Source organism: Alligator sinensis, unplaced genomic scaffold, assembly GCF_000455745.1.
Source record: "Alligator sinensis unplaced genomic scaffold, ASM45574v1 scaffold164_1, whole genome shotgun sequence".
In the NCBI taxonomy this organism is placed as follows: Eukaryota; Metazoa; Chordata; order Crocodylia; family Alligatoridae; genus Alligator; species Alligator sinensis.
This window is the reverse complement of record NW_005843272.1, coordinates 8,519-33,171: the sequence shown is the minus strand read 5'-3', so window position 1 is coordinate 33,171 and position 24,653 is coordinate 8,519. Positions and strand designations below refer to the sequence as shown.

At 46.9% G+C, this 24,653-nt stretch overlaps 2 protein-coding genes across 2 annotated transcripts in view; both read left to right on the top strand.

Annotated features, from left to right (window-relative positions):
• The window catches only part of NOTUM (notum, palmitoleoyl-protein carboxylesterase), a 12,273-nt gene extending 1,273 nt beyond the window's left edge, over positions 1–11,000 (top strand). Inside the window, exons 3-12 of the mRNA XM_025194649.1 lie at positions 510–562; positions 1,011–1,106; positions 4,565–4,625; positions 5,588–5,646; positions 7,038–7,140; positions 7,648–7,839; positions 8,492–8,592; positions 8,706–8,853; positions 9,490–9,537; positions 9,646–11,000. Of these exons, the coding sequence (XP_025050434.1) occupies positions 510–562; positions 1,011–1,106; positions 4,565–4,625; positions 5,588–5,646; positions 7,038–7,140; positions 7,648–7,839; positions 8,492–8,592; positions 8,706–8,853; positions 9,490–9,537; positions 9,646–9,952 (1,168 nt within the window). The 3' untranslated portion in view covers positions 9,953–11,000. The remainder of the gene's footprint in view (positions 1–509; positions 563–1,010; positions 1,107–4,564; positions 4,626–5,587; positions 5,647–7,037; positions 7,141–7,647; positions 7,840–8,491; positions 8,593–8,705; positions 8,854–9,489; positions 9,538–9,645) is intronic.
• A 5,419-nt stretch (positions 11,001–16,419) lies between these two features.
• On the top strand, positions 16,420–18,597 carry MYADML2 (myeloid associated differentiation marker like 2). The gene has a single exon (XM_006038167.2). It carries the CDS (start codon positions 17,659–17,661, stop codon positions 18,568–18,570), a length of 912 nt encoding a protein of 303 aa, XP_006038229.1. The 5' UTR covers positions 16,420–17,658; the 3' UTR covers positions 18,571–18,597.
• The last annotated feature ends 6,056 nt before the right edge of the window (positions 18,598–24,653 follow it).

Genomic DNA, 24,653 nt, shown 5'->3' with positions numbered 1-24,653 from the left:
GGGCGGGCGGGGTGGGGAGGAGAATGCTTATCCACGTCCGCAAAGGGCCCTAAGATCCGCCCGTGGGAGCCGAGATGCCGGGGAACTAGCAAGGGCTGTTCGCGCCGCGCTCCTGCTCCTCTTCCCGCTCGGGCGCCTCGAAACAAAGTGCGGCCGCCCCGGCCCGCTCTCTGCTCCCACCGCGCGGCCGCCGCCGAGACCGCAGCCGGCGACAGGTGGAATAACTCTTTCCTGCCTGGAAAGTCTTAGGAATGCTAAGAATTTATTTAATGCATTTATTTTGGAGAAAGATAAAAGTCACTGTGCCTGGCTCAGGGTCCCCGGGAAGGCCCTTTGATCAGGCTGCTTGGAACTCTTCTGACAGCCATCCTCTTTCTCTTGTTCTTTAACCAAATATTTTATGTAACCCTCTTGATATTATAATGAGTTGGTGTATCAAAGAGCTTGTGGTTAAGCAAGCCAGTCTCCCTAATTAATTTCCCGCTGCCTTCTGTTTATTTTTGCTTTAGCTACTACCTCAAAGAATCAAAAGGCAGTAGACGGTGGCTGCTGTTCCTGGAAGGTAAGCCGCAGTTCTTTTTCACTTCAGGACAGTGCCAGCATGTTAGCCTCCATTGTGAATGAAGAGGTGGGGTGGGGGAAGCTACCCAGCTGCTTTCTTCCAAGGCTGAGCAGAGCCTGCGTGTGCCTGTGTGCAGGGGCACGTGCCCCAGCTGTCTCTGTATAACCAACACCTCCATCCTTTCCACCACACGCTTTTTCGTGCCTCTGCTGCCCAGGGACTTGGTGAACCTGCTAGGGCCCTAACTACCCACCTAACTAGTCAAAGCGACTTGGCCCAGCGGCTGCTTTCGGCCACTTATTCTGCCTGCTGCTTGCACCATTCATCTCAGCCTGGGAGTGCCCGGTGCCACTGCGCAGGTTCACGTCTGTGCGCCTTGCTTTGCCACTCTTTCCTCAAGCAAAATGACAGCAAGTACTGGTGACAATTATTTTTTCTCGTGGCACAGGTGGATGGTACTGCTTCAACAGAGAGAACTGCAATACCCGCTATGATACAATGAGGAGGCTGATGAGCTCCAACGAGTGGCCTCTCACCAAAACTGGTAAGTATTCTTTCTTTGATCAGGGTGGGAACACTGTTATCCCTTGCACCAACTCTGCAGACAACTACAAAAAGACTGAGCGGGAGGGGAAGGAGGGTTTCACTGGACTTCGTAGTGTAGCATACGTGGGTCCCTCCCAAAGTACAAGGCACTTGCTCATAACTGCTCCTGCTCAGAAGTTAACACGTGTAATAGGCACTTATTTGCACATGAATTAACTGTACCTTTACCAGGCAAATTACTAAAGCGTGTTTCCACGCCTGCCCCAGCACAGTACAGTGCAAGCTCCAATGTTCCCCTTTCTCTAAGAAAGTTTACCTCTTACCCCGGCCAAAGTGGCAGGCCTTGCTTACAAGCCTTCTGTCCGGACCAGCTGTCACTTCCGTTTGCTGCCCCCAGGATTGAGATTCTTGCTTCTGGGAGATATATGTAAACTACAGGACGGTAACGACTCAGGCCACTGCAGACCTTTGCATCCTTGAAATAGAGGAGGAATATCACCTAATTACAGCATTTGCCAGACCCGTGGTCTCCTCGCCCCATATCCTCTCCCCAGCAATGACAGGCATCGGCTGCTGCAGAAGAAGGTGCCAGAAACTCCATAGTTGGCAGATGTGGAAAATCTGCCCCTTTGAAAGTCGTCTTCTAATTCCTAATAGCTAAAGGTTGGGCTAAGGCTTGAAACCAAAGGTTTTATGTCCCCTCTCATACTTCTTTAATATTAGTTCATAACTCTGGATGTCCTTACTGTTTAGATAAATGTCAAATCCTTGTTTAAAACTTGCTAAATTCATGCCCTCAACAGCACCTGTGGCAATGAGTTCCATGGTGTAATTATGTGTGACGAGAACACACGAATAAGTGGCTTGATCAGTTCTGAATGTACAAGTAACTTCCAAAATGTGGTCCAGGGTATATATTTGATGAGGAGAACTTGAGGAAAGGGGGCTCCTCCCCACCCGAAGCAGCTATGGCTTGGAGGAGACCATGGCAATTATGCCAAGGAGACAGAGCTGGTGCAGAGGCACAGTGCTGTCCCCACTGGCCTTGACTTCTTGGGATTAGTATGGTTGTCAGTTGTCTGCTCAGTGTATTGACATACTACCCTCCGTCCTGCTCCCCAGTAGGATGCTGGGGGTCTCCAGAGTGGGATCTTCGCACTGATTTCCTCCCAGAGACCCCTTCAAAGGGTCAGGAAGAGCTGAGCCTTTGTTGGCATTTCCATCTAACATGCACTTCTAAACAAACAGCAGGATCTGTTAAGACAGTGCGTGTTTAGTGGTACACACCGGAAGTGTCTACACATTCATTAATGTGCCATAGTTACTGTGCATTAAGTTTAGTGCTTATGTAACCATGTACTGAATCAATGCGCAGTAAGTGGCACTACTACAAGGCAGTGCCAGCCCACAGCATTTTAATGACGCCAACAGCGCAATAGCCTAATACTACTACACAGTAGCGTATTAGCATGGTTTCTGCCCTGCTGGCTACTGCTCACTTAGTGTCTCGTGTAGACACACCCACTGTCACTTAGCGAATCTGGCCTTCATTGCCTCCTGTGCCTAACCTGTGTTGAGTGCAGGGGACAGGCAAAGGCAGCCCAGGTGGCACTGTGGCTTTGATTCTTTACCACCAGCTGATGTGCTGTTCTAAATCATGCCACTGGCCCAGGAGAAGTATAGCTGCGCTAGATCAGGCAAGTGGATTTGCTTCTGCCTGCTCCATGCCAGCAGTAATCTCTCTCCACACGGAACTTTCCATTGGCCCTTTTCAATCAGAACGTATCCGCTTTGCACTGCCTGCCTGGCACGAGTAGATCGTTCCAGGGGCCGTCGGCTCTTGCGCTCTGCTCCCTGTAGCATTGGAAGCAATTCCTGCAGTTTTCTTTTCTTGTTGTCTGACGTCTCACGTATCCACATTTTTATTTCATCACTCCCCTTTTGCAAAATGGGGTGAATGATGCTTGATGTTTGGAGCTCTAGATAGATTTCTAGAAAAACAGATTACCCATCCTGTAGGTCCTTGAACAAAAGACAGATGTCATCTAAGTGCAGAGTTAGGATTAGCACTCTCCTCTCTCCTTTATGCATGTGTGTGTGCATGTCTTTCTCCTCTGTGCCTCTTTCCTCCTAGCACTTGTTTTCTTCTTTGGGTTCTTTAATTTTATTCTATCTTCTCAGAGTGTGGACATCACTGTCTTTTCAAATCTCCCTATGACTCTTTCCTTCTGTGTCTCCGGGCTTCCAACCCTTTGCTCTGTCTGTGAGCCAGCTTCCGGGCAGTGTTTTTCAGGAAGTTCAGCACAAAAGATAAAGCACAAGGTGTGGGGAGTGAGGGAGGTTATACATCGCATTGTACTTCTCTAATTCTGGGCTGCTTTGGGGGACAACTTAGCTCCTGGCATGTCTGAACAGTGTTTGGGCAGCCTGCACAACTGAGAATGGGCTTCTCTGCACACTGACGGATGTTGCACTGGGGCCGCTTTGTGTTCAGCCCTCTGTATGCTATCCCCTAGCTCTCCCCCAGTGTACCTCTGTGTCCAGTGTCAGCCTTTCTGGAGCTTTTGGAGTCAGAGCCCCTCTTAAAACCAGTCTCAGTGTAAAGGGTGCTTGCCTCATAATGGTTTTTGTACAGTATTCCTGGTCTGTCAGTGAATGACTTGCAAGACACATGCACTCCCTCACGCAGTGTGTTCGGGTCTGCTTATTTGTCTACGAAGGGATGGGTTCTATCACTGGGGACTTGAAACTGCTGTGGAGAGGAGGCCAAGCTGCAAGTTTCTGGGCCTCCCATGCTCTCCTATCTGGCATTACACAGGCTCCACCTTCCTCCCCCTGGTCCCCCCATCCACCACTGCATAACACCCCTTGGGAAACCACAGGAATTATCTGTCTGAAAACATAACATGAGGGAAGAGTTTATTGTACTTTCAGCATCTTTTATTGTGCTTTAGGAGATGGAGTCAACATCATGAATCCCACACCTCCATGAACCACAAGGTTATTCAATCAGCATAGGACTAGGAGCCTCTGTCTTCTCTTGCATTATTTATGAGTTAGGATTAGCTATAAATCTAGGTGTCTCTCTGTCACAGTGGTTATTAGTGCTGGACTTCACCTGCCAGAACTTTGGGTTTAGGGAAAACAGACATTTTGTATGAGAGCTTTAGCTTTTCTCCTCCGGCCTGAGATAAAAATGCTTCTCAAAGTGTTGGCCTTCACCTCTGGCATGAAGCAAGGGCTGAAAATTGCATCCATCCAAATGCAGGCTTAAAAGAGCTCCTCTCTCTTCCTCCCGCTGCACTAATGGCTTTCCCAGTGTATGTTCCTTTTCTGTCTGGCCAGAGCCCCACATCAGGCTTGTTCCTGTTGCTTTAAAATCTGACTGTATTTAAAATGGGATTGTATTGCTTTAAAATTGGATCAACTGTACATTTTCTTTCCCTCCATCTACAGGAACTGGGATCCTGTCATCACAGCCAGAAGAAAACCCGCACTGGTGGAATGCAAACATGGTGTAAGGAGGGGAACAAACTTTACTCTAGAAATGATGCCTGGCAGGCTGGAGGAGAGGAGAGGAGGGGAGGGGATTACACCCCAGACAGGATGTACAGATGAAAAACAAACTGTGCAAATGTAGTTGCCTGCTTTCTAGGCCAGTGAAGGCACAGAGTGCTACAGAGGCGGGTAACATGACTCGCCATTGCCAAGGGGCATTCTTCTACAGTATCCTGCTCCGGCTTCCCTGCGAATGGGCCCAGAGGTGCTTGTGTCCAGCCCAGCTGGAGGGATGGGCCCACCTAATTATGAGGCTCAGGAAAAACTGGGGATATTAGGAGGCCTTAGGAGCCGTCCCCCAAGAAAGAAATTGGAAAATAACATTTCAAAGCCTGTTGCTAGCTAATTCTAAATGGACATGGGATAGAGAGGAAGGTTAGTCATGTGTGCATGTGCAAAGACCCCCTGCAATTATACTGCAAGGGGGGAAAGTAGTAGAGATGGATAACTGCTGTCTGGGAAGGCAAATAAGGGCAGTCTAAGCAGAGACCACGACAAGTTTAGCACATGCACACGGCAGGTGATTTTTCTTAATTTTACAGATGGGGAAATTGAAGCACAGAGGGAGAAAGAAAGTGTCTTGCCTTGACCCCACAGGCAGTCTGTGGAAGAACAGGATCAGAATAAAGGCTTGTGTTTGGTCCCCCAGCCTAGGGCATGTCACCATGAGACAATATGATTGATTTGCATTTTGCTGATTTAGGTCAGTAAATTTACTAAGAGCCAAAAGGGTAAAATGCAGCTCTAACTGTTACTTGTGTTGATCATTCCTGTGAGTACCCAAGTGTCCATTTCACTGGACAATAAAATGGTCCCTTCCCCTCCCTCTGGCACTAAGGTTCCTTCCAGTTCCTTGACCCCAGTGTCATCTCCTCCCTCCCCAGGGAACATCAGGGTTCACATACTTTTCATCTCTTGCAGATTCATCCCCTATTGCTCAAGCGACGTTTGGAGTGGTGCCTCTTCCAAGTCGGAAAAAAGTAAGTGCTGCTGATGGGCTGTTGCTGCCAAACAGACATAACGTATGAAGTGATACAGCCAGATTTGTCTGAAATTACGTGAATGAGGGAAGGGTTTTTTTCCTACTAAGGAAAATAAAAAGTAGCTTCCAGACAACACGACCCAGACTCTTTAGTACTCCATGTCGTGACTGTACAGAGAGACAGACAGGCTGTGGCAACTGGGTGTATCCAGAGTTCCTGCAGTGGCCTTTCCTTTTAGATTAACTTCCCACTCCTCGTACATACTGCAAGTTAGAAAGAGGGGCTAAGGCACCATGACTTATGACACACATCTTCTCACTCTGACCTGGGAGGCTGCACCCAATGGACACGTGGCCCTTTCAGAAAGTCAGCACACACCGGGCAAGACCTGCTTTTGCAGTTTGGCCTGCAAGACAAAAAATGGTGCATCATAATAAGATAATGCTTATTTTTCATCCCCACACTACTGTATCCCTATGTCAACATTGTGACATCGCCCTGGCACACCTTGAGGAGGGATTCCATACGCAGATTAAAGTAAAGGTTTTTAGCTGCCAGCACGTGAGCCGTGCTAACCCAGGACAGTGCGTACTTCAGCCTTATAAGCTAAACAGGATTGATTCTTGGATGCGAGTCCTCTGCAGAAAACCACTCGCTTCCTCTGCTGCATTTCCACTGACCTTACTGGAGTTACTGCTGAGGCATACCAGTATAACAGAAGAATCTGACCCCTGTGCTACAAGCAGTACTGGAGTTTCTGCAGGCTGAATACCTCTCTCTGCCCTGGGGACAGGGCCTGGGCTGGTGGATGCACCATCATTCAACTGAGGCGTACATCTGAGAGCCCGAACACTTATGGACGCCCATGATACTTTTTGCAAGAACAGGGATCAGATTCTAATTTAAATTAGGAGATATTTTGCCTTTCTAAATCCCTCCTGTTGTTTCAACTGGATGTTTTCTTTTTCACTTGGCCTTGCTGTGCAACAGGTAAGCAGCTGCTGCTGTCTCTCATGCCAGTGGTGGCTGTATTTCAGTAATGGGGTGGAAGACATCTGTAATGTACTTTGCAGCCTTGGAAGATGAAACTTTCTGCCTGGTATTCAGGACTGGAATGGCAGGGGATGCAGTAAATCAGGACACAGGTGCACTGGTCAACCTGTGCTAAGGAAGGGTCTCAGGACTTGCCCGACTTGCTTTTATTTCCATCGAAACTAAAATCTTCCATATTTACCAATTTGTAAATATTACTGTAGGAAGGCTCCTTGTGATAGAATACTTTCATGGCAATCTACCTGCCTTTAAGCTCATGAGCATACATGGGATAGAGACAGACTTCTTGGGTTGGATGTCAGACAGTGCTGTTGATGGTGAGCTCTCTTTTCCAGGTGAATATGCCTTCATGGGAGCTCTCATCATACAAGAGGTTATAAAGGAGCTGGTGGGAAAAGGCCTTAGCAATGCAAAGGTGCTGCTGCTGGCAGGAAGCAGGTATGTGCTTGTGTATGCGACCATCCTACAGCAAACAAACAAGGAGCAAGAAGAGGGGCAGAGCACTATTGTTAGGGGAGCTCACAGTGCTTGGCTCCAAGCCTCTGGGGGCAGGTTGTGCTGCCACAAGCAGTGCAGGAGCTCGCATAAGCATCCACTCTCCATCTCTTTTTCTAATAAGCTGCACACAAGGGGATGGTGTAGGAAACCCAGAGGAATTTATTTAAGGAGAAAGAAACTTGCACAGCAAGAGAAGAGAAGGAAAATGTCCCCAGATTTCAAGGCTTTTTCAGTTTTGAGCAGCTGAGTGCCTATTATCTAGCATAATTTTTATTGCAACGTATTTGATGAAGTGAAGAAATAACTTGCTGGCTGTGACTTGTCTATTCCATTTCTGATGGGGTTGATTGCTCAGTGCATTAGAATAGCAAAAGCATGTGGTATGGGAACAAGCGGGCTTGCAGCTGTGTCTTCTCTATGACTGAATTGTGGACCTTATCCTTGCAGTGCTGGGGGGACTGGAGTGCTTCTGAATGTGGATCGAGTAGCAGAACAGCTGGAGGAGATGGGTTATCAAGGAATTCAGGTTCGAGGGTTGGCAGACTCTGGCTGGTTCCTGGACAATAAACAGTATCGTAGAACTGACTGTATTGATACCATAACCTGTGCCCCCACAGAAGCCATCAGGAGAGGAATCAGGTACAAGAAAATATGCTAAACTATCCTTTCCCAAGAGCCTTGGGTGAGGAGAGCTCCTGAGGCAGGCCTCAGACACCTTTCCAGTACTCCTCCAATGTCTACTGCCTCATCCTTTGCTGATGAATTTCTAAAGGAAGGCACAAGCACATTTAAGATGCTTTCCAGAGATTGTGTGACACTGCAGACATACACAATACACTGATGGGACCCGACAGACACAGGTTGTTAAAAAATGGAAACTGTATTGCATCCCTAGTATTGCATCCCTACAGCATGTAGTTGTTACACAAGGGTGCCTGCTGTAGCCAAGGATCATAAGCACATTATGGAAAAGGCAACCAGTCCATCTCCAGAACATAAGGGAGATGCATCGCTCCTCCTTGCCTGCCAGTGGTCATGTTTTTGTTCAGAACCACAGTTCACACCTGCTTGCATTTTTGGCTGCGTCAGGAAAGGCTTGTTCTGTTCTCTGAAGGGCTCTGCAAGTTAAATGTTTGACTCTGCACAGAGGACCTTCCAGCTGCAGCCAGCAAGAGTCCCAGCGTTCTCATGTACAGAATGCAATATCGGAGAACAGAACTGCTGGGTGCAGGGGGGAGGCCTGATGAGATGGCATCATGATAAACCGTCCCTCCCCACATTGCTCTTTCAGGTACTGGAATGGCATTGTTCCTGAACGCTGCAGAGTGCAATTTAAGGAAGGAGAGGAGTGGAATTGCTTCTTTGGCTATAAAATTTATCCCACTCTTCGATGTAAGTGTGTGAAGAAAGATCTCACTGCCCAAGAATCTAAAATGTCCCCTTGGAAGGGTCTTCCTTCAGTGCTGCTAACTTGACAAACACTCTCTCCGTTGTTTTCTTACCAGGTCCTGTCTTTGTGGTACAGTGGCTCTTTGATGAAGCCCAGCTCACTGTAGACAATGTGCATCTAACTGGACAGCCGGTCCAGGAGGGCCAGTGGCTCTACATCCAGAACCTGGGTCGGGAGCTGAGGAATACCCTGAAGGATGTGGCGTGAGTACTGCAGTGCAAAAAGCTGGATGTTATTTTTCTAAGACATGTCTTGCATTAACGGTTCCTGGAAGGCTCTCAGGTGCTCTGCAGATCCCAGTGTGATAAATCTGGTATCTGCCCAATTTACTTCAGGAATCTTGTTCTTATGACTTCTGAAAAGAATGAGTAAGTGGAGTTCAGCAGCAGACTTCAGGCTCCAAACTCCCTGTGCTAATTTTAAGGATACCACTTTTCTACTTCCCATTTCCAAGTGAGGCCAGAGATTCATCTCTCATCACTGTTGCCCACCATCACCCTGTTAGGGATGTTTTAAGAAACACAGATCACACAACATCCAGACAACAAGTGAAAGCATAAAGCAAACCCTCTAGCCTCCCTTAGATACCAGAACAGTAATTTTTCAGTCCCCAGAGCAGCTATGAGATGCACTCAGGTAATCGGGTGGTGGTGTTCCAGACAGTCTGAAACCCTCACCCTGCTCAAGTCTTCAGGTTCTTGTTGATCCCCATCAACAGTGGCATCTGAGCAGTCTACCAGGAACAGCACATGCCAGTCGCTAGCTAGTAAGGGGTGGATCCGTGAGAGTATCGTGCTGCTGTCTTTACAACAGGCCTCATCCTTGTTCTTTCTCTTCAGTGCTAGCTTTGCTCCAGCCTGTTTGTCCCACGAGATCATTACACGCAAGTAAGTATTGCTTTGTGGAGTCCAAAGGGCTAGGAGCTAACATGAAAAGGAACTGGTAGTCCTGACCCCACTGATACCATCTGTATGGTTTGATTTTTTTTTTTGCAGTCACTGGACAGACATCCAGGTGAAAGGGACCTCCTTACCTCGCGCCCTGCACTGCTGGGACCGCAGCCTCCATGAGAGCAACAAAAATGGGAAAGCCCCTCTGAAAGGGTGCCCAATCCATCTGATTGACAGCTGCCCGTGGCCCCACTGTAACCCCTCCTGCCCTACCATCCGGGACCAGTTCACAGGGCAGGAGATGAACGTGATACAGTTCCTTATGCACATGGGCTTTGATGTCCAGAAGATGGCACAGCAGCAGGGCCTGGAGCCCAGTAAACTCCTGGGGATGCTGAGCAGTGGTAGCTAGGAGGGTCCAGCGTGAAGAGGTGGACTGACCAGATCAGGAGGAGCCTCTAAGTCCCTCTCCCAGCCCTGCTAGCCCCCTCTCAATCTCACACAGACATGCTTACATACACACATGCGCGCTCACTTGCACACTTAGGATGTGTCAAGAAAAAATGAATGGATTCTTGCTTACGCTATTGGACTAAATAACTCGTTACCTCTACACTCCGTGGCCCTGTCTTGGCCAGCCAGAAGCTCCTTCCACGTTACACAAGGTGGCCTGGTGCAGATGGCAGCAAAGCCATAAACCCCAGTGGTGAGAACCTTCCTCAGAGCTAAGAGGCTTTTACCCTTGCCATGAATTTTTCACATCACAGACTTACTACACGTGGTGAAAAAAAGCACTGGATTTCTTTGTCCAATTAGAAATGAAGGAACGATCACATGACTTCCTGGAGGTCTGCAAATCATAATGTAATACAACTACACCCAAGGACACATGCTAGGAATGGACGCTTATACTCAATTTACTTCTTTATTATTTTATAAGATGACTTTTTTATTACTTAATTTTTTTAAAAAATAAGCAAGAAATATAAAATTAATGATATTGTTTTGTAACATATTTTTTTTAAATAATGAAAAACCTCTTGCTACTTTGGCAATGTGGACATATTTATTTTAGTATGTAAATGATATTTATAAGAGCTGAATGGAGAACTGCTCACATGTCTTTGTAAAGTTGTAAATGCTGCTTTGTTGGATGGGTTTTCCTTGTGATTGCTTGTGTTTGGGAGAGGGCCGAGGGCAGTATTGACATTATTATAATTACTAGACTCCCATGTTTTCCTTGCTGTATGTTGTTATTGTTGCTTTTGGAACGGAAAGGCTGTAGCACGGTCCAAGCACAGGGCCTTCTGCTCGGACTCAGTCCTTCCCTGCCTCCCTACACAGCGCCCGCACCTGGAGGGGCACTGTGTGCAATGAACTCCGGTTACTGCTTCTCCACCCGGGTCACTGTCCTAGCAGGAGAGAGGGGAAGACGTTCCATGTGGGTGGATAGTCTGAATAAAGGGAGGGGAAATGAGGGGGGAAACCCCCCACCTTCCTTTCTCATCTTTTGGAGATGCATCCATAGCAGGAAATAGAATATCTGTTCCTTCTATAAAAACGGAAAGGAGCGTGTGTCTCTGTACAGTAAGTAGAAGTTAGCTACGTAATGGAAACTGGAGAACAATCAATGGCCAGTCCAATTCCTTCTTAAATTCACACAAAAGGCAAGCAAAACACTGGCAAAGTTGTGCTGAAATTCGAACAACTCAGCTGAATGGAGGCCACTAGTGGAGTTCCTCTAGGACCAGTGTGGGTCTCATTTTCAACAGTGAACGTGGTAGAAAAAAATCAAGAGTGTTCTAGTGAGATCTGCTGATCACACACAGTTAGGAGGCTTCATTACCACAGAAGACTGGAGTATGATGCAAGAAGAAACGGATGAGTGAGGACTGACCTAATCGACTTGATACAGTGTAATAGTACAAACTGTAACACTGCGCTGAAGGGCTAATAATGAGACTTGCTGCTGCAGTTTAGAAGATCACTTGGAAACAACAAAAGAAGAGAACAATCTAGATGCATTAAGCAACCACAAAATGAGTGAGACACTAATGTGACGTGGCCATGAAAAAGGAAAACTGCAATCCTAGGACAGAATATGCAAAGTATTTCCAGCAGAGATTACTGACACCATTGTGCAAGAATTAGTAAGACCTCTGAAATAGTGTGAACAGTTCTGGTCGCACATTTAAGATGCATCAATGAATTCAAATTAGAACCAGTGTAGAGAATGGCTACTAGAAACGCATCTCCAAATATCATGTGATTAGGCCTAAATTAAATTGCAATTTAGAGGAAACGCTAAGAATAAGAAAAGTAAATTAAAACATCAAACATAAAGATGATATTATCCATTCCTTTCTTCCTCTTAGTGGACCTTATTTGTTAATAGATGGTTACAATTCACGACTACATCCATTTAAGTTTAGTGTAGGACCCTAAAGGCCAATTCTGGTCACATCCCCCACGCTGACAGCACGCAGACAAATGGGCCAAAGGGAGATTCCTCTCTCGGACAGAACGCAGCCACCCTCCCTGCCCCTCTAGCACAGGAGACCTGCGCCTGGAGGGGGGAGTCTCCAAAGTGCTGGATGCTAGAGAGAGACTGTGGTACGGACCATGCAGAGCTGCCACAAATCAGAAGAGTTTTAGGGACTGCACTTGCCACCTACCAGCCTGGACTCCTGTGCAAAGACAGGCTCAATGACAATGTACGTTTACAACCAGTTAGAACAAGTTCAACTTGATCTGGACTAAGCAGCAGCTCTATCCAAGCAAAGTGTTTTTTTAAAGAAGGGAAGATGGAACAGAATACCTTCTCTGGACTCAAGATACAGAAACCTTGAGTGAAACAGCTCTTTGGCACCAGCATAAGAGGAAAGTGAGTAATTAGCACAGGAAAGAGGAAGAGCCGAAGTTAGGCTTCACACACGGCTGGAACCTGGAATGCAGTCAGCCCTGGATCTAACGAGGCAGAGTCCAGTAGACTGAAAGGAATAAAAAAATGAATGTGAAGAGTCACATGGAATGAGAAATTGCTGTAATAAAAGATAAAGTGTCTGAATTGTATGGTGCAGAACAAGTGTCGGAGAAGGGACACAGGAAAAGAAAGAGTAAAGTAAGAGGTATCTCAAACCCTTCATGTCTCTCACTCCTCTTGACTAAAAATGTTCAGAAAAATCAAGTACCAACTCCTGTCAGAAACTGGGCCATTTCTGACTGACTGTCCTTCTGCTAGCTGGACTGGAGTACTGTTGTAGCCTTGTTAGTCCAGGGAATATGTAAGGAGCAAGGTTTGTTTGGTAAGGACTTTTACCGGACCAACGTTATTACTTACCAGTAACATTACAAGTTAATCTCTGTAAAACAGAATGTAAATGAGGAGTACTGATGATTATCGCTGCTTGTTAACAGATCCCTTTCTTTTTGCTAGCACCTGCTGTTTACAGATGGAGAACAAACTGCTGCTTAAATCTTCCCCTCTTCTTTCCAGTAAGTGTCAGGTCTGGAGGGGCTTTTAACAGTTCCATTCTTCCACACTTTCTCACATCCTATTTATTCTTGGTTCCCTGTGGTATTCGGTGATCATTTGCTGCTAATGGTCCTTGTAACAGATCTGTTTCACTCCCTATCTGGTTCCAAGCTGCTGAGCATAACAAGAGCTTCACAATGCCATGGCCCAACTCTTTCTGGGAAGCTCAGCCCCTAAATGCCCCAGTATCAGATTTCACAGAGCCTGAGAAGATGCATAGATAGGTGTACTTGCCACCTATAATATGTATTTGAGCTACAAAACTGCTGTTTGCTCCAAAGACAAAAGCCAGTGGCTCTGCATTTCCCTTCAAGATCTATATGCACCAGGTCTGCCAGGCTATAGTCTTGTCCTCTGTAGAGAAGTTAAAATGAGTACTTTGTTGAGGAGGCAGACTTGCAGGGAAGGCTGGGGATTTCCACCTCAGGACATTTTGACCTGCCAATTGGTGCAATCTGCTACATTCTACATGCAAAAGAAAAATAAATTGCTCTTCTAATCTACCTGTGGGAGGCACAGCAATAGACCATTTACCAACATCCAAATGGGGTGTGAGTCCCACCAAAAGGCGGTGAATTCCACCCCTCCTGAGCTGCAGGCTAAGAGCCTCTTCCCCTTGTATCTAAGTTGTAGCCGCATCGGTCAAAAGGAATCAGAACTCATGGTAGAGGTGATATCTTTTATTAAACCAACTAGATTTTTGCAAAAACAAATTTATTTAAATGCAAGCTTTTGGGCACAACCACCCTTCTGCAGGCATAGGAGAAAAGATTGTAAAAGTTCTCTTGGGTAGAAATGAAAGTTCATATTTCATAGGAGAGCTGAAAGTGTGGTAAAATCTCCTGTTTGCAACAGTTCATCTTCTATGCAGATTAGACTCAGAGGAAAGTCGGACTAGTCTGTTTACCTCGAAGCTGTTCGGTGGTAAGCAGGATGTACTTATTGCATTTGTTTCCAGGCTCCCTCACCTCTTGTTCCCCAACTGTCCGATCAGTGATGCTATCGCCCTCTACTGACAAAACCTCTTCACTGACTCCCTTTCTGAAGAATTACCAGATTTGATAGAGTAAATACAGGTGCAACTTTTACCCAGACCCAACTCTGGGTAATCTAGAGTTCAGTTCTGAATAAGCAGATGCATGTCAATAAAGCACAGTGGAAATGATGACTATTAGTGATTATTAGCAGTGTTTGTTAAGTCCCTTCAAACAGTTTTTCAGTACAAGCTTAATGACTGGCCTGGTCTTCGGTGAGACTGATAACCAAATGGTGCTGCCTTGGCCTATTTCAAGGCTGAGACAAGTCCAGGCACTTGTACAAAACAGAGGGAAAGAGGTACTTAGCTGTGTCAGTCTGGAGTTAGGTAGAAGGCAGGCTAGACACATGCCTTGTAGACTAAACGAATCAGAGATGTGTCAGCATAAGACTGGAAGAAATGTTCTAGCACTTCACTGCTTCAGTAATAATGCAGTGTACTAAAAACGATGAAATATGCCCCTTTTCATGGGAGACATGAAAGTGCTCTTCTGCAGGTACCTGAAAGCCTAACAACACCTCTCCCAACTAGACAGTTGGTCCTGTAAAAGATACCATCAGAAAAGGCTTGCTCTTCATGTCTTTCCTGGACCATCATAGCTATAACAACAGTCCAACCCTTTTTCATGGGATGCTTGAGACGTGGTATTTGTTTCCTAAACATGTGAGAAAGTGCTCCCTGTCTGTTACTACAGATGCAGGTGGTAAATATTGTAGCTGAGCACTCTGCAGTAGAAGTATATTGGGGCAGGGGGCTCCTAAAAAGGGTTTATGTTGAGTTTTTGCCGTGAGTCTGGTTTCAAGTGCAATTAACCTACAGAACAGTTGCATCGATGCACCGCTAAACCTGTACAGGTGCAATCACAAAGAAACACCAAGCCAAGGTTACGGCTCCAAGTGAAATTCGCTCTGCCTTGTAGCACAGCCTGTACTTTACAGGATATGTTGCAATACAGATAGCAATACCCATTATGGCAGAAAGGCTCCTGGTGTCTTTGGTGTTGAGACTGCACCACAAAAGGTCAGGAGATGCAAACGCCTGGGTCCCAGCAGCATATTCACCTGGACCTGTCAAAACCTAAACGTCTGCATTCCCTGAGTTGTTGTAATGGTAACTATTAGGATGTAATGCTAAATGGACACTGATTACACTTAATGTCCTAAGGCAGTGGTTTTGAAATTGGGAAGGGTGGACTTAGAAAGAGAAAGTTCAAAGGTGGACTTAAAAGCAGAAAGGAAGAGCCCCCATTTAAAATCTCCAAAGCTACTTCATTGCTCTGCTTCAAATCCCTCCGTTCTTTGCCTACAGAATCTTTGACAAGGGCTAGGTTGCTCGCATGCTGAGATCTCTGCTTGTCTGGCAGACCAGGACTGTATCACTGTTTTCATGTGCTCCCCTCTCTGTCTGCATCCATCTGGCTCTTTGGATCAAGGGCTTTCTTTCCTGTTAATATTTGTACAGCTCCTGATCCAAAAGGAGCCTGCTTCCTTACGGGCATTTCTGCATTCTACAATAGTATACATTACAAGTAACCAGTATAAGCAGTTGCTCCTGTCACCTCAGGGAGTTGTTTGCCAGAGGCATGGGAGATGATCCTAAGACGCTGTCATGTGATGAAGTCTGGAAACCCCTGTTCTACAGTTCTGCTTCAGGAGCTCACACGGGCTTCACCAGCACAAGTGGTAAATGCTTTGATGCAACCAATATGCTTTTACTGAAGAGGGCCCTGATCCTGTAGCTCAGATCTTCAGTGACATGGACTCAGGCATCCAAGCAGAGCTTCTCCGTACGCTTGGTTCTTTGCACAGTCCCACTCACACAGATCCAGAGTCAGGGCCTAGCTCCGTGCACACCCCGTACTTTTGCAGTACACAAAAGCATACTGCACTAGCTCTTCCTGACGAGGGTATCCACACCAAGCCTCGCCCCCTGCCCATTCATTGCCTGGCTGTGGCACTATCTGAAACATCAGATAAGGGTTTCTGTGCACTCTCCCTCTCTTCCATCACTCTGTTGCTTCAGGGATTTACTAATACTCAGACTTCCAAAAATTAACATTAAAATAATCTACCTTTAAATCTCTACATGCCAAATGTACCAAAAATTATTAGGGGAGAGTTCTGAGCCTGGGAAAATGGGTGATTAGAAGAGACTCTATTGAGATTTACCTGCAGGATCCTGGCCAACACCTGAAACCCTTCCTCCAAAGGGGATTAAGTAGAGAGATGAGAACAGAAGTTTACCCTGTTTTGACAACTGCTGTGCTTGCTGCTATCCAAAGCTGCTACAGTAAGAATATGGAGGGAGTAAGAGAACAGCAAAGCTGTTGTGTGAGATCTTAACAGCCAGAGCATTTCACTGGTGTCCAGGGCAGAGTGACAGCAGTGCCCTGTGCTGCCAAATACTGCCATGTCACTGTAGGATTAACTTCTTCCCCACCCCTGCCTCAGCTGCCCTAAAAAGAGGAAAATGAGAGATTTATCCTTACCCCTTTGCGTTACAAGAGTCCAATGTGCATATTAGACTACAGTAAGAATTGGCAGTGATATTCAGTGATGAGAAAATCCTGTCCCACAGATCACAGAACCAGGGGCCAAGAGCGGTAGTGATGGGCACCAGTGCAGTCAGTATCCCAGGGATCAGTGGGCAGGCAGAGGAAACCAGGACCAGCACAGATCAGAATGACATGGGAAAGATTTCGCATATGTGTTTGCTGCTGGCCTCTGCTGGTGAATGCATTCGTACCCAGGATCAAACACAGGAAGATGAATCGTGTTTGCCACCGGAGCACACCCCTGCTTCCCACAGCTTCTGCGATGCCACTGGATCCAAGAACCCATTAAGTGGTGCTGGGTTTGCAACACACCAGCCTGAGTTCCTGTCATGAATCTGGGCCTGGCCCCTTTCCCCCAGATGGCCTCTGCAGGGTGCTGTGAGTACTGACAGAAGGACTGTGCTTTCAGGGACATAAGGAACTACAGAAGAAATGCAGGCTGTTAATCAGCAGCCCCGATGGAGTCCACATATTGTAACTAACACCACCTCGCCACAGTTCCAGGGGTCAAAATTCATTCCATTCCAGGACTATTAATATAGCCTCCTATTTATATTCCTGGGTTCCTGCAATGCCAAGGCAGAAGAGCTACAGCTGCAGAGCTAAAGTGGAATAAATATCCAACCACCAAGGAGAAAGTGATCACTCTGGAGACGGCGTGGGAGAAGGGGCAGGGAAAGGACAGAATAAGAGTTTTCACAGAGCCTGGCAGCACAGAGCAAGCTGATCTCCGCAGCACCCTTGGAACTGCAGGCAGCAGACAGAACCAGTCTGTAACCTTCCTGCAAAAGGCAAGTCCACTCTGAAAGGCTGTCGAACATGCACTTTCAGCGTCATGTGCTGCACCTAGTGAAGATGCTGGCAAAGACATAGAGAGCAGATTCAGACCGCTTAGTCATCCAGTGCCAGGTGACGATTCAGGAGAGGAAGCCAAAAGGGAACCCGAAAGGAAGCTCTGAGGCGTCTGGGTACGTTGCTCCCACATTTGGAAAGATGATGATGGAGACCTCAGGAGGGACGTATCTGAACACAGCGGCAATGGCATCCCCAGTGGGAATAGCCCGCATACTGCAGGTAGTGTTTGGATGTACAACTTTCAGTCTGGTAATCCATCAGGGAGGATTCAGTGCAGCCTATGGCACCTTCTGCATGTTTGTCTGGTGCTTCTGTTTTGCTGTCACCATGTTTATAATAACCTGTGAGTTCACCCGTTTCCACAGCTGCCTGAACATCTCCTGGGGGAATTTCACTGCTGCTTTTGCCATGCTGGCCACACTCATGTCTGTCACGGCCGCGGTCATCTACCCACTTTATTTTGCCCAACTCAGGTGTTACCCTATCAGCTGTAAGGTGAGAGATTTCCGAGTAGCAGCCAGTGTCTTTGCAGGGCTCCTGTTTGTGACTTATGCTGTAGAGGTGTTTCTAACCAGGGCCAGACCAGGACAGGTGACCAGCTACATGGCCACAGTCTCTGGCCTCCTGAAAATTGTCCAGGCCTTTGTGGCTTGCATCATTTTTGGGGCGCTGGTAAATGACAGTCAGTACAGCAACTACGTGGCAACCCAGTGGTGTGTGGCTGTCTACAGCTTCTGCTTTGTGGTGACAGTGGTAGTAGTGGCCTTCAATGTCACAGGGAAAACAGCGACACTGTGGTGCCCCTTTGAGCGCTTTGTGGTCATCTACACGTTCATGGCCATCCTGATGTACGTCAGTGCAGCCGTCATCTGGCCGGTGTTCTGCTTTGACAGTAAGTACGGGTCTCCTGGGAGGCCTGACCAGTGCTCCAAGGGCCAGTGTCCCTGGGACAGCCAGCTGGTGATTGCCATATTTACTTATGTGAACCTGGTACTTTACACGGTGGACCTAGCGTACTCTCAGCGCATCCGTTTTGTTTCGCATCCTTAAAGTCCAGCACTGCTCCTGTAAAATCATTACAGCTCCAACAGCTACACAGACTTAAGCCCCAGCTGGAGACATGATGCAGGAGGGACCTGCTGATCAAGGCGTGCCAGTAAGCAAAACACGAACCAAACTTCAAGGCTAAGACTGGACCAACAAGTGAACAACATGTAATGGGTGGGCTGCAGATGACTGTGAAAAGACGACAATCTCCCCCATCCTTCAGCATCTGCCTCATCCACTTGGCACCACAGCAAGCAATAATACAGCTCCCACTGTGCAAAGCAGCCTTTCATCTCCACTGGGCATGAAAAGCTTGCCACAAAAGTGGACCCATAGGCTGCTGAACTATCAGGTCAAACGCTACGGGAAAGTTAGTGGGATCGAGGGAATGCTACCAACACAAAACTCTTTAAGTGACTGTGCCCAGGAAAAAGCGAGTTCTAAGATGCAGTCTGGACACCACCAGCTCCAGGAGAGATGGACCATTGTTTTGTGTCCTGGACATCTTGTAATATTTCTGTTATTGTTTGTAAGTGAGAGAGATCCTTGCCAGAATGTTTAAGGAAGAAGTGTGCTACAGGATTTGAAGACCAGGATGTCATTTCCCGAGTTCAGTGGAGTGACCACAGCTCTCCAACTTATCACCTGCGGTTCTTCACAGAAAATATTAGGTTTTTTTCTGCATGCACTGAATATGTTTTTTCCTGCAATCATGAATAATGCAAAATCTGCAGCTACTCACAGGTTACATGTTGCATTTTTTCCTTTAACTGAAATGGTTGTATTTGTTGAAGTGCAGAAAGAAATAAAATGACTCAAGCCACCAATGTAGGTACGAGTGCTGCCATGCTGACCAGTGCTGAATATGTTTTGAACATGAATTAAAACTATGAATTAGCAGATTCAACAAACAAAAGTTTAAGCTTAGATTCTCATATGCACTTTCAACTAATACACTCAGCTATCCCGGAGAAATGTGTTTGCTGCTCAGCTGGGGGTGCAGTTAATGCTGACTGCTCATGTGAGTCTGGAGCTGGTCAGGGCTAAATGTCACTGGTTTGGAGCATGGAATATGAACACTTTTGTGCAGGTGCCTGGTAGACAAGGGTTGGGTAGGGTGGATATATTTCAGTTCAGAACAGACTGGGCCAGGACTGAAGTGAAAGTCACTGTCACAGCTCTGTAATTCTGGGGTGTGGTGATCCAAGGCCTCTAAATAGCACTTCTAATTTGAACTCATTATTTCCTCCCACAGAGCCGTAGGACAGTTATGCATGGATGTAAATGGGTGCTTTATAGGTCACTGTCTGTGTAAACTGATGTTAAGAGCTTATGCACTTCAGCAAAGTAAAGCAGTGTTCTGTTAAAATAAAAAAAAAAGAGGACACAGAGATGGGCTAGTCCTACTCAGCTGCTCTGGGGCCCTGTTGGCTGCAGGCGCGTTGACTATGTAGAACATCAGCCTCATTAAACCAATGTGAGCAAAATTTAAAAGGATCCAGTGGAGTGCCTCGAACCAAATCAGACCCCAGGACCCCTTAACTCTCTATCCTGCTAACCACACAACCCTGAGGAAACGCCTCTCTGAATCAGGAATTCAGGTTTATTTCCAGCTGAAACTATTCCTCAGTCAAGGGATTTCCCAATCCAGTAAGAGACAAAGCAGTGTATTTATTCAGATTCATGTGTAGGTTGGATAGGATGTTTGGTCAGAATCCAGAAAAGAAAAGGCAAATTGTCATAAATAACCATGCTTTTATCTAGTTTGAATAGAGCCAAACAGTGGCCTTACACCTCCCATTCACTCCCACCTTCCTCTCTTTACAACTTTCCCTGCCCCATCAAAAGACCACCACACACGCATCTTCCCCATTCCCAGAAAACAGTGACTGGTTTTCTTTTTAATATGTAAGCTGTGCGCAATCCAACACAGCTCAGCAGGAGTGAAGACCCTGACCATTACGGCTTGAGGAAGATCTCACAAGATACTGAAAACAGAAGGAAGGGAAGGAGGTAGAAACTCAGGGTGACTCAGTGTAGGATGAGCCTGGGCAGCAGAGGAAAAGCTACTTGAGGGCAAGAGGCGATGATGAGGAGCTCTATTGCTTTCTCTTCACATCCCAAGTAACCAAATGAGTTGGGAATTACATGAACCAGTTAAAAAAATAAAAAAATCTTCCCAAAAGCTTCCTACTGCACACGCTGAATGGGCTCTAGCTCCTACCTCCACGCCCCCAACCCGCACCCTCCCAAGCACTGCATTAATAAACAAACACTGTGTCTGCAAGAGCAGCTTACTTATTGCACTTTCAATAAAAGGGCTATTAGTCATGGTACAAAAAATATTTATTAAAGCAATATTAACAGCCATTAACTTGCACTTTTAAAAATACAGTTCCCTCCTCTGCCCATAAAACCACTGCCTATGCCCCATCTGGCTGGGGTTCACTATAGTTTTTATTAAGCTTTTTCCTTTGCTTTTATTGTTTGTGGATGCATTTGACCTAGAAGCCAAGAAAAGGGGGAAGTTGTCTAGGAAGGAATCACTGGTTTGCCTTGCAGAAAAGGGCACATGCACCTAGGACTCTCTCTTTAAGAATGTCTCTGTGAAGAATCTGCAGTGGCTATAAAAGGCCTGGCTGGAGCCCAGGGAACCAGTCATCAGTGACAGGTGTCCAGCAGGCAGGAACTGTTTGTTGCTGGAGATGACATTACCCAGCACTTCATGCAGTGAGCCTCGAGGCTCCCAGCCAGGGCCATTCTCTCTGCTTGGCTGTTTTTGCTGTTAGCCTTTTCACTGTGAGAATGGGAAAATCTGACCATGAAATAAAGTGATGCAGATTGCACGAGCTGGGGAGGATCGTATGGAAGCAGAGAAGAGCAGAACAGAATGTGGTACTGGTAAGCATGAAGGCAGGTGATGGCTGGTACCAACTGGACACAGAAACCATTTCACCTGGGACAAGAGCTAGGGCCTGAATCAGGTCATGTCTCAGGAAGAGTGTGGGCACTGTGCCCAGCCACCCAAACAGAAAATAAAACAGTCTGGTGGATGCAAGGGTGATGAATATGGATCTGAATGCCACAGTGGTCTTTCTGCATAGGGTTGATTGGAAGGGAGATAAGCCCATTTCAGCATATGCTCCAAAGTTATGTGGTGTGTGAGAGTCATTAAGGCTAAATGGGTCTAACAGCCAAATATGAGGCACATAGGAGGAGTGTTTCCTTACCTGGCACAGGCGACTGACTGGAAAAAGCTGGACTCAGGAAAAATAGACTCACACCGATTGCCTGTAACAAAAGACATCAAACAACATGGTCACTGGTCTCGCCCTCACAATGGGACTTTACAAAAAAGGAGTGTCCTTCAGGGCAGGAAAAGACAAGAGGACAGACTCTCTTGGAGGGCAGGAGAAACCAGGCTGCATCCCAACAGCTACAGGACTTATGATCCAGAGGGACTCTCATGTAAATTCCTTTGTAGCAAAACCTATGATTAGATGAATTCAGACACGCGTGAATGTTGTTTAGTTTACAATCCTTTTCTCAAATACTCTGTTTCCTTTGCTAAGTAAACCTGCTTGTTTAAGAAGGCTGTTTCTGACCGTATGGCACTCATCACGGGTGAGCAGTTCTGTCTATACTATAGGGTAGCAGGGAGCCGGCACAGACAGGGGTGTTTTACCAAGACCTCAGTTTAATAATGAGAGAACTGCAGAATTCCAGCCCAAGCCGGGCAAGAGCAGGAGACCTAGCTCCCGAAGACCGCACTCAGAGACCAGAAAGGGGACTGAGGTACAAGCAGCACCTTAACAGGGACAGAGAAAGAGACTAAGGTGGAAACCATGACTCTAGATTAATGAAGGCAAGTCTTTACTGAGGAAAATACATTCATATTTAGCTGCTTTCTATGCCAGCTTGAGAAGGGGAACAAAATAGAGAGAGATATCAGGGTGGCAGAAGAGAAGATGGATGGCTGCAGATAACAATTTTTTGGAAGCAATATTAAACATTATATTTCAGGGATTAAGACCATCTCTAAACACTGGAGATTATGAGAATACCTAATGTGAGGCAAATTATGACCACATGCCTCACCTTACTGAGAGACATCTTTTGCTGGCCACTCACCGAGATGGGCCAGTGGACCAAATGGGCTGCAACCCCACACATGAGCTAAAAAACAGTAGGGGCCAAATCTGGTTCAGAGGCTGCAGCCTGTCATCATATATCCTTAAACCCAGAGGTGACAACCTGGATAACCTAGTCTGACTTCCAGGACAGCCTGAACCTCCAAATTGCAGCGATTCCTACATGGAGCGTGCAACTCCCGACTGGCCTACTACACAACCTCCAGAAAACTACCCAGTCTTCCTTTAAAGTCTTGAAGAGATGGAGCGGTACCTTATTGGCTCCAGTGAAGACAGGTAGTTAGCTGCATTACCTGGAAGTTAGGCAGAAGACAGGACAGTATAATATGACACCTTATAGACTAACTCATTCAGAAAGGCACAAGCTTTCAGGCTGCGCTCTGTTTGTGTTTGTGCGCGTGCATGTGTTACAACTATGAGCAGGATGGGAACACTGCCTCCTCACAGGTTACTTCCAAAGTTCTTGGTCTCCTGAAGAAAAACGTTATACTCTATTTCTGCAGACATTTCCTTTGAGGACGTTCAAAGCAGTGGGAAAGTACATGCCTCCTAGGCACTGAGTGAGCACTGCTGCTGCCACAGCAAGAACATGCAACAGGATGACCTTTTACTCAAAGAAGTCTGACAAGTTCCTGTTCCTATGCCTGTGCTCCTCCTGCATGGTTTCCTTACCTTTGTTTCAGCCTCATAAATCTGAGGCTTGGGAAGATTTCCCATAGGCACCTATAACCTTGGTAGACAGCAACCCGTTTCCTGGGCTGTGAAATCTCCCAGTTAGGTAACAACAGGTAGGTGAACTCTCTTGGTTCAGGGGAGCTTCTTCTTCCAAAGAAGAGAAAACAGCTTTAATTCAAAGCATCAGTAGATGACATGAGAGTCACTGTGCTGCAGGCAAAAACCTAAGTGGGCGGAAAAAAGAACCCCCCTAACACCTAAGAGAGCCTGATCCACCCTCTTTTTCCTCCTGCAGAGAGAGATGGAAGGAGTAAGAGCAGAAGTTACTCAACACAAAGGACAAAAAGAAAGGACCTAGATGGGGGGAAAGGAGTAAGGAAATACATGAGGATTATTTAGCACAGCCCTTTCCCCCATCTGCTGAGGCTCTTACATCCTCTTCCCCATTTGACAAGCTCAGCGATTCCCCGAGTATGCCACACACATTCCTGTCACAGAAGATGCTGCAGCAGCAGGATTCCACGGCAGCATCTCACAAAAGGACACCGAAGCATCCGGGGAATGCTTGGAATCAACAGATGGGAAAGGCCACTTTAGAGTCAGTTCTGCCTCAACAATGGCCCCAGCTCTGCTTTGTGAAAGGACAAAAGTCATACCCACCACCTCTCTGCTCGTTCCCTCGCAATTTCTAATAAATTCCAGCCCTGCTTTCCGGGAAGCCGGCTGTCTTGGGGAACAAAGCTATTTCAGTGGTTGATTTCTCTGTCCAGTGCAATCTCCTGAGAGGCCCGCGCATACCCACCTCTCCCCCACCCCCCAAACCCAGAAATTCCAGTGCAGCAATCCAAACTGCAGCACCTCCGGTCGTTCTTTGCAGACCTTCATGCCGTGCGCACTGCGTGTACGGCGACATCAATGCAGACAGTCACTTACTGCATGAACACCTGTCGCCCCCCCACATGGTTTGAGTAAAAGGAGCAGCCCTTGTCACCTTGATCCTCGCCTGCTCCCAATCAGGCAGCTCAAGTTTTCCAGCGGGGGGGTCACAAGTCATGAAACCCCAACAGGGGCTATGGCAGAGCCATGGATGCAACAGCAGTGAGGCCCAGGAGCCAACAGCTGGGCGCCGAGGGAGATGTGAACCATGAGCTCCTCCCATGCGAGCAGGAAGTACCGCAAACCCACGCAGAACTCCTGCTCCTGCTCCTGCTCCTGCTCAGGAAGAGCCCGGCCCTGCCCCAAGTCTCTCCACCTCCTGCC

Coding starts and splice junctions, on each gene's coding strand:
- MYADML2 (XM_006038167.2), top strand. CDS start 17,659: ATGATGATGGAGACCTCAGGAGGGACGTATCTGAACACAGCGGCAATG.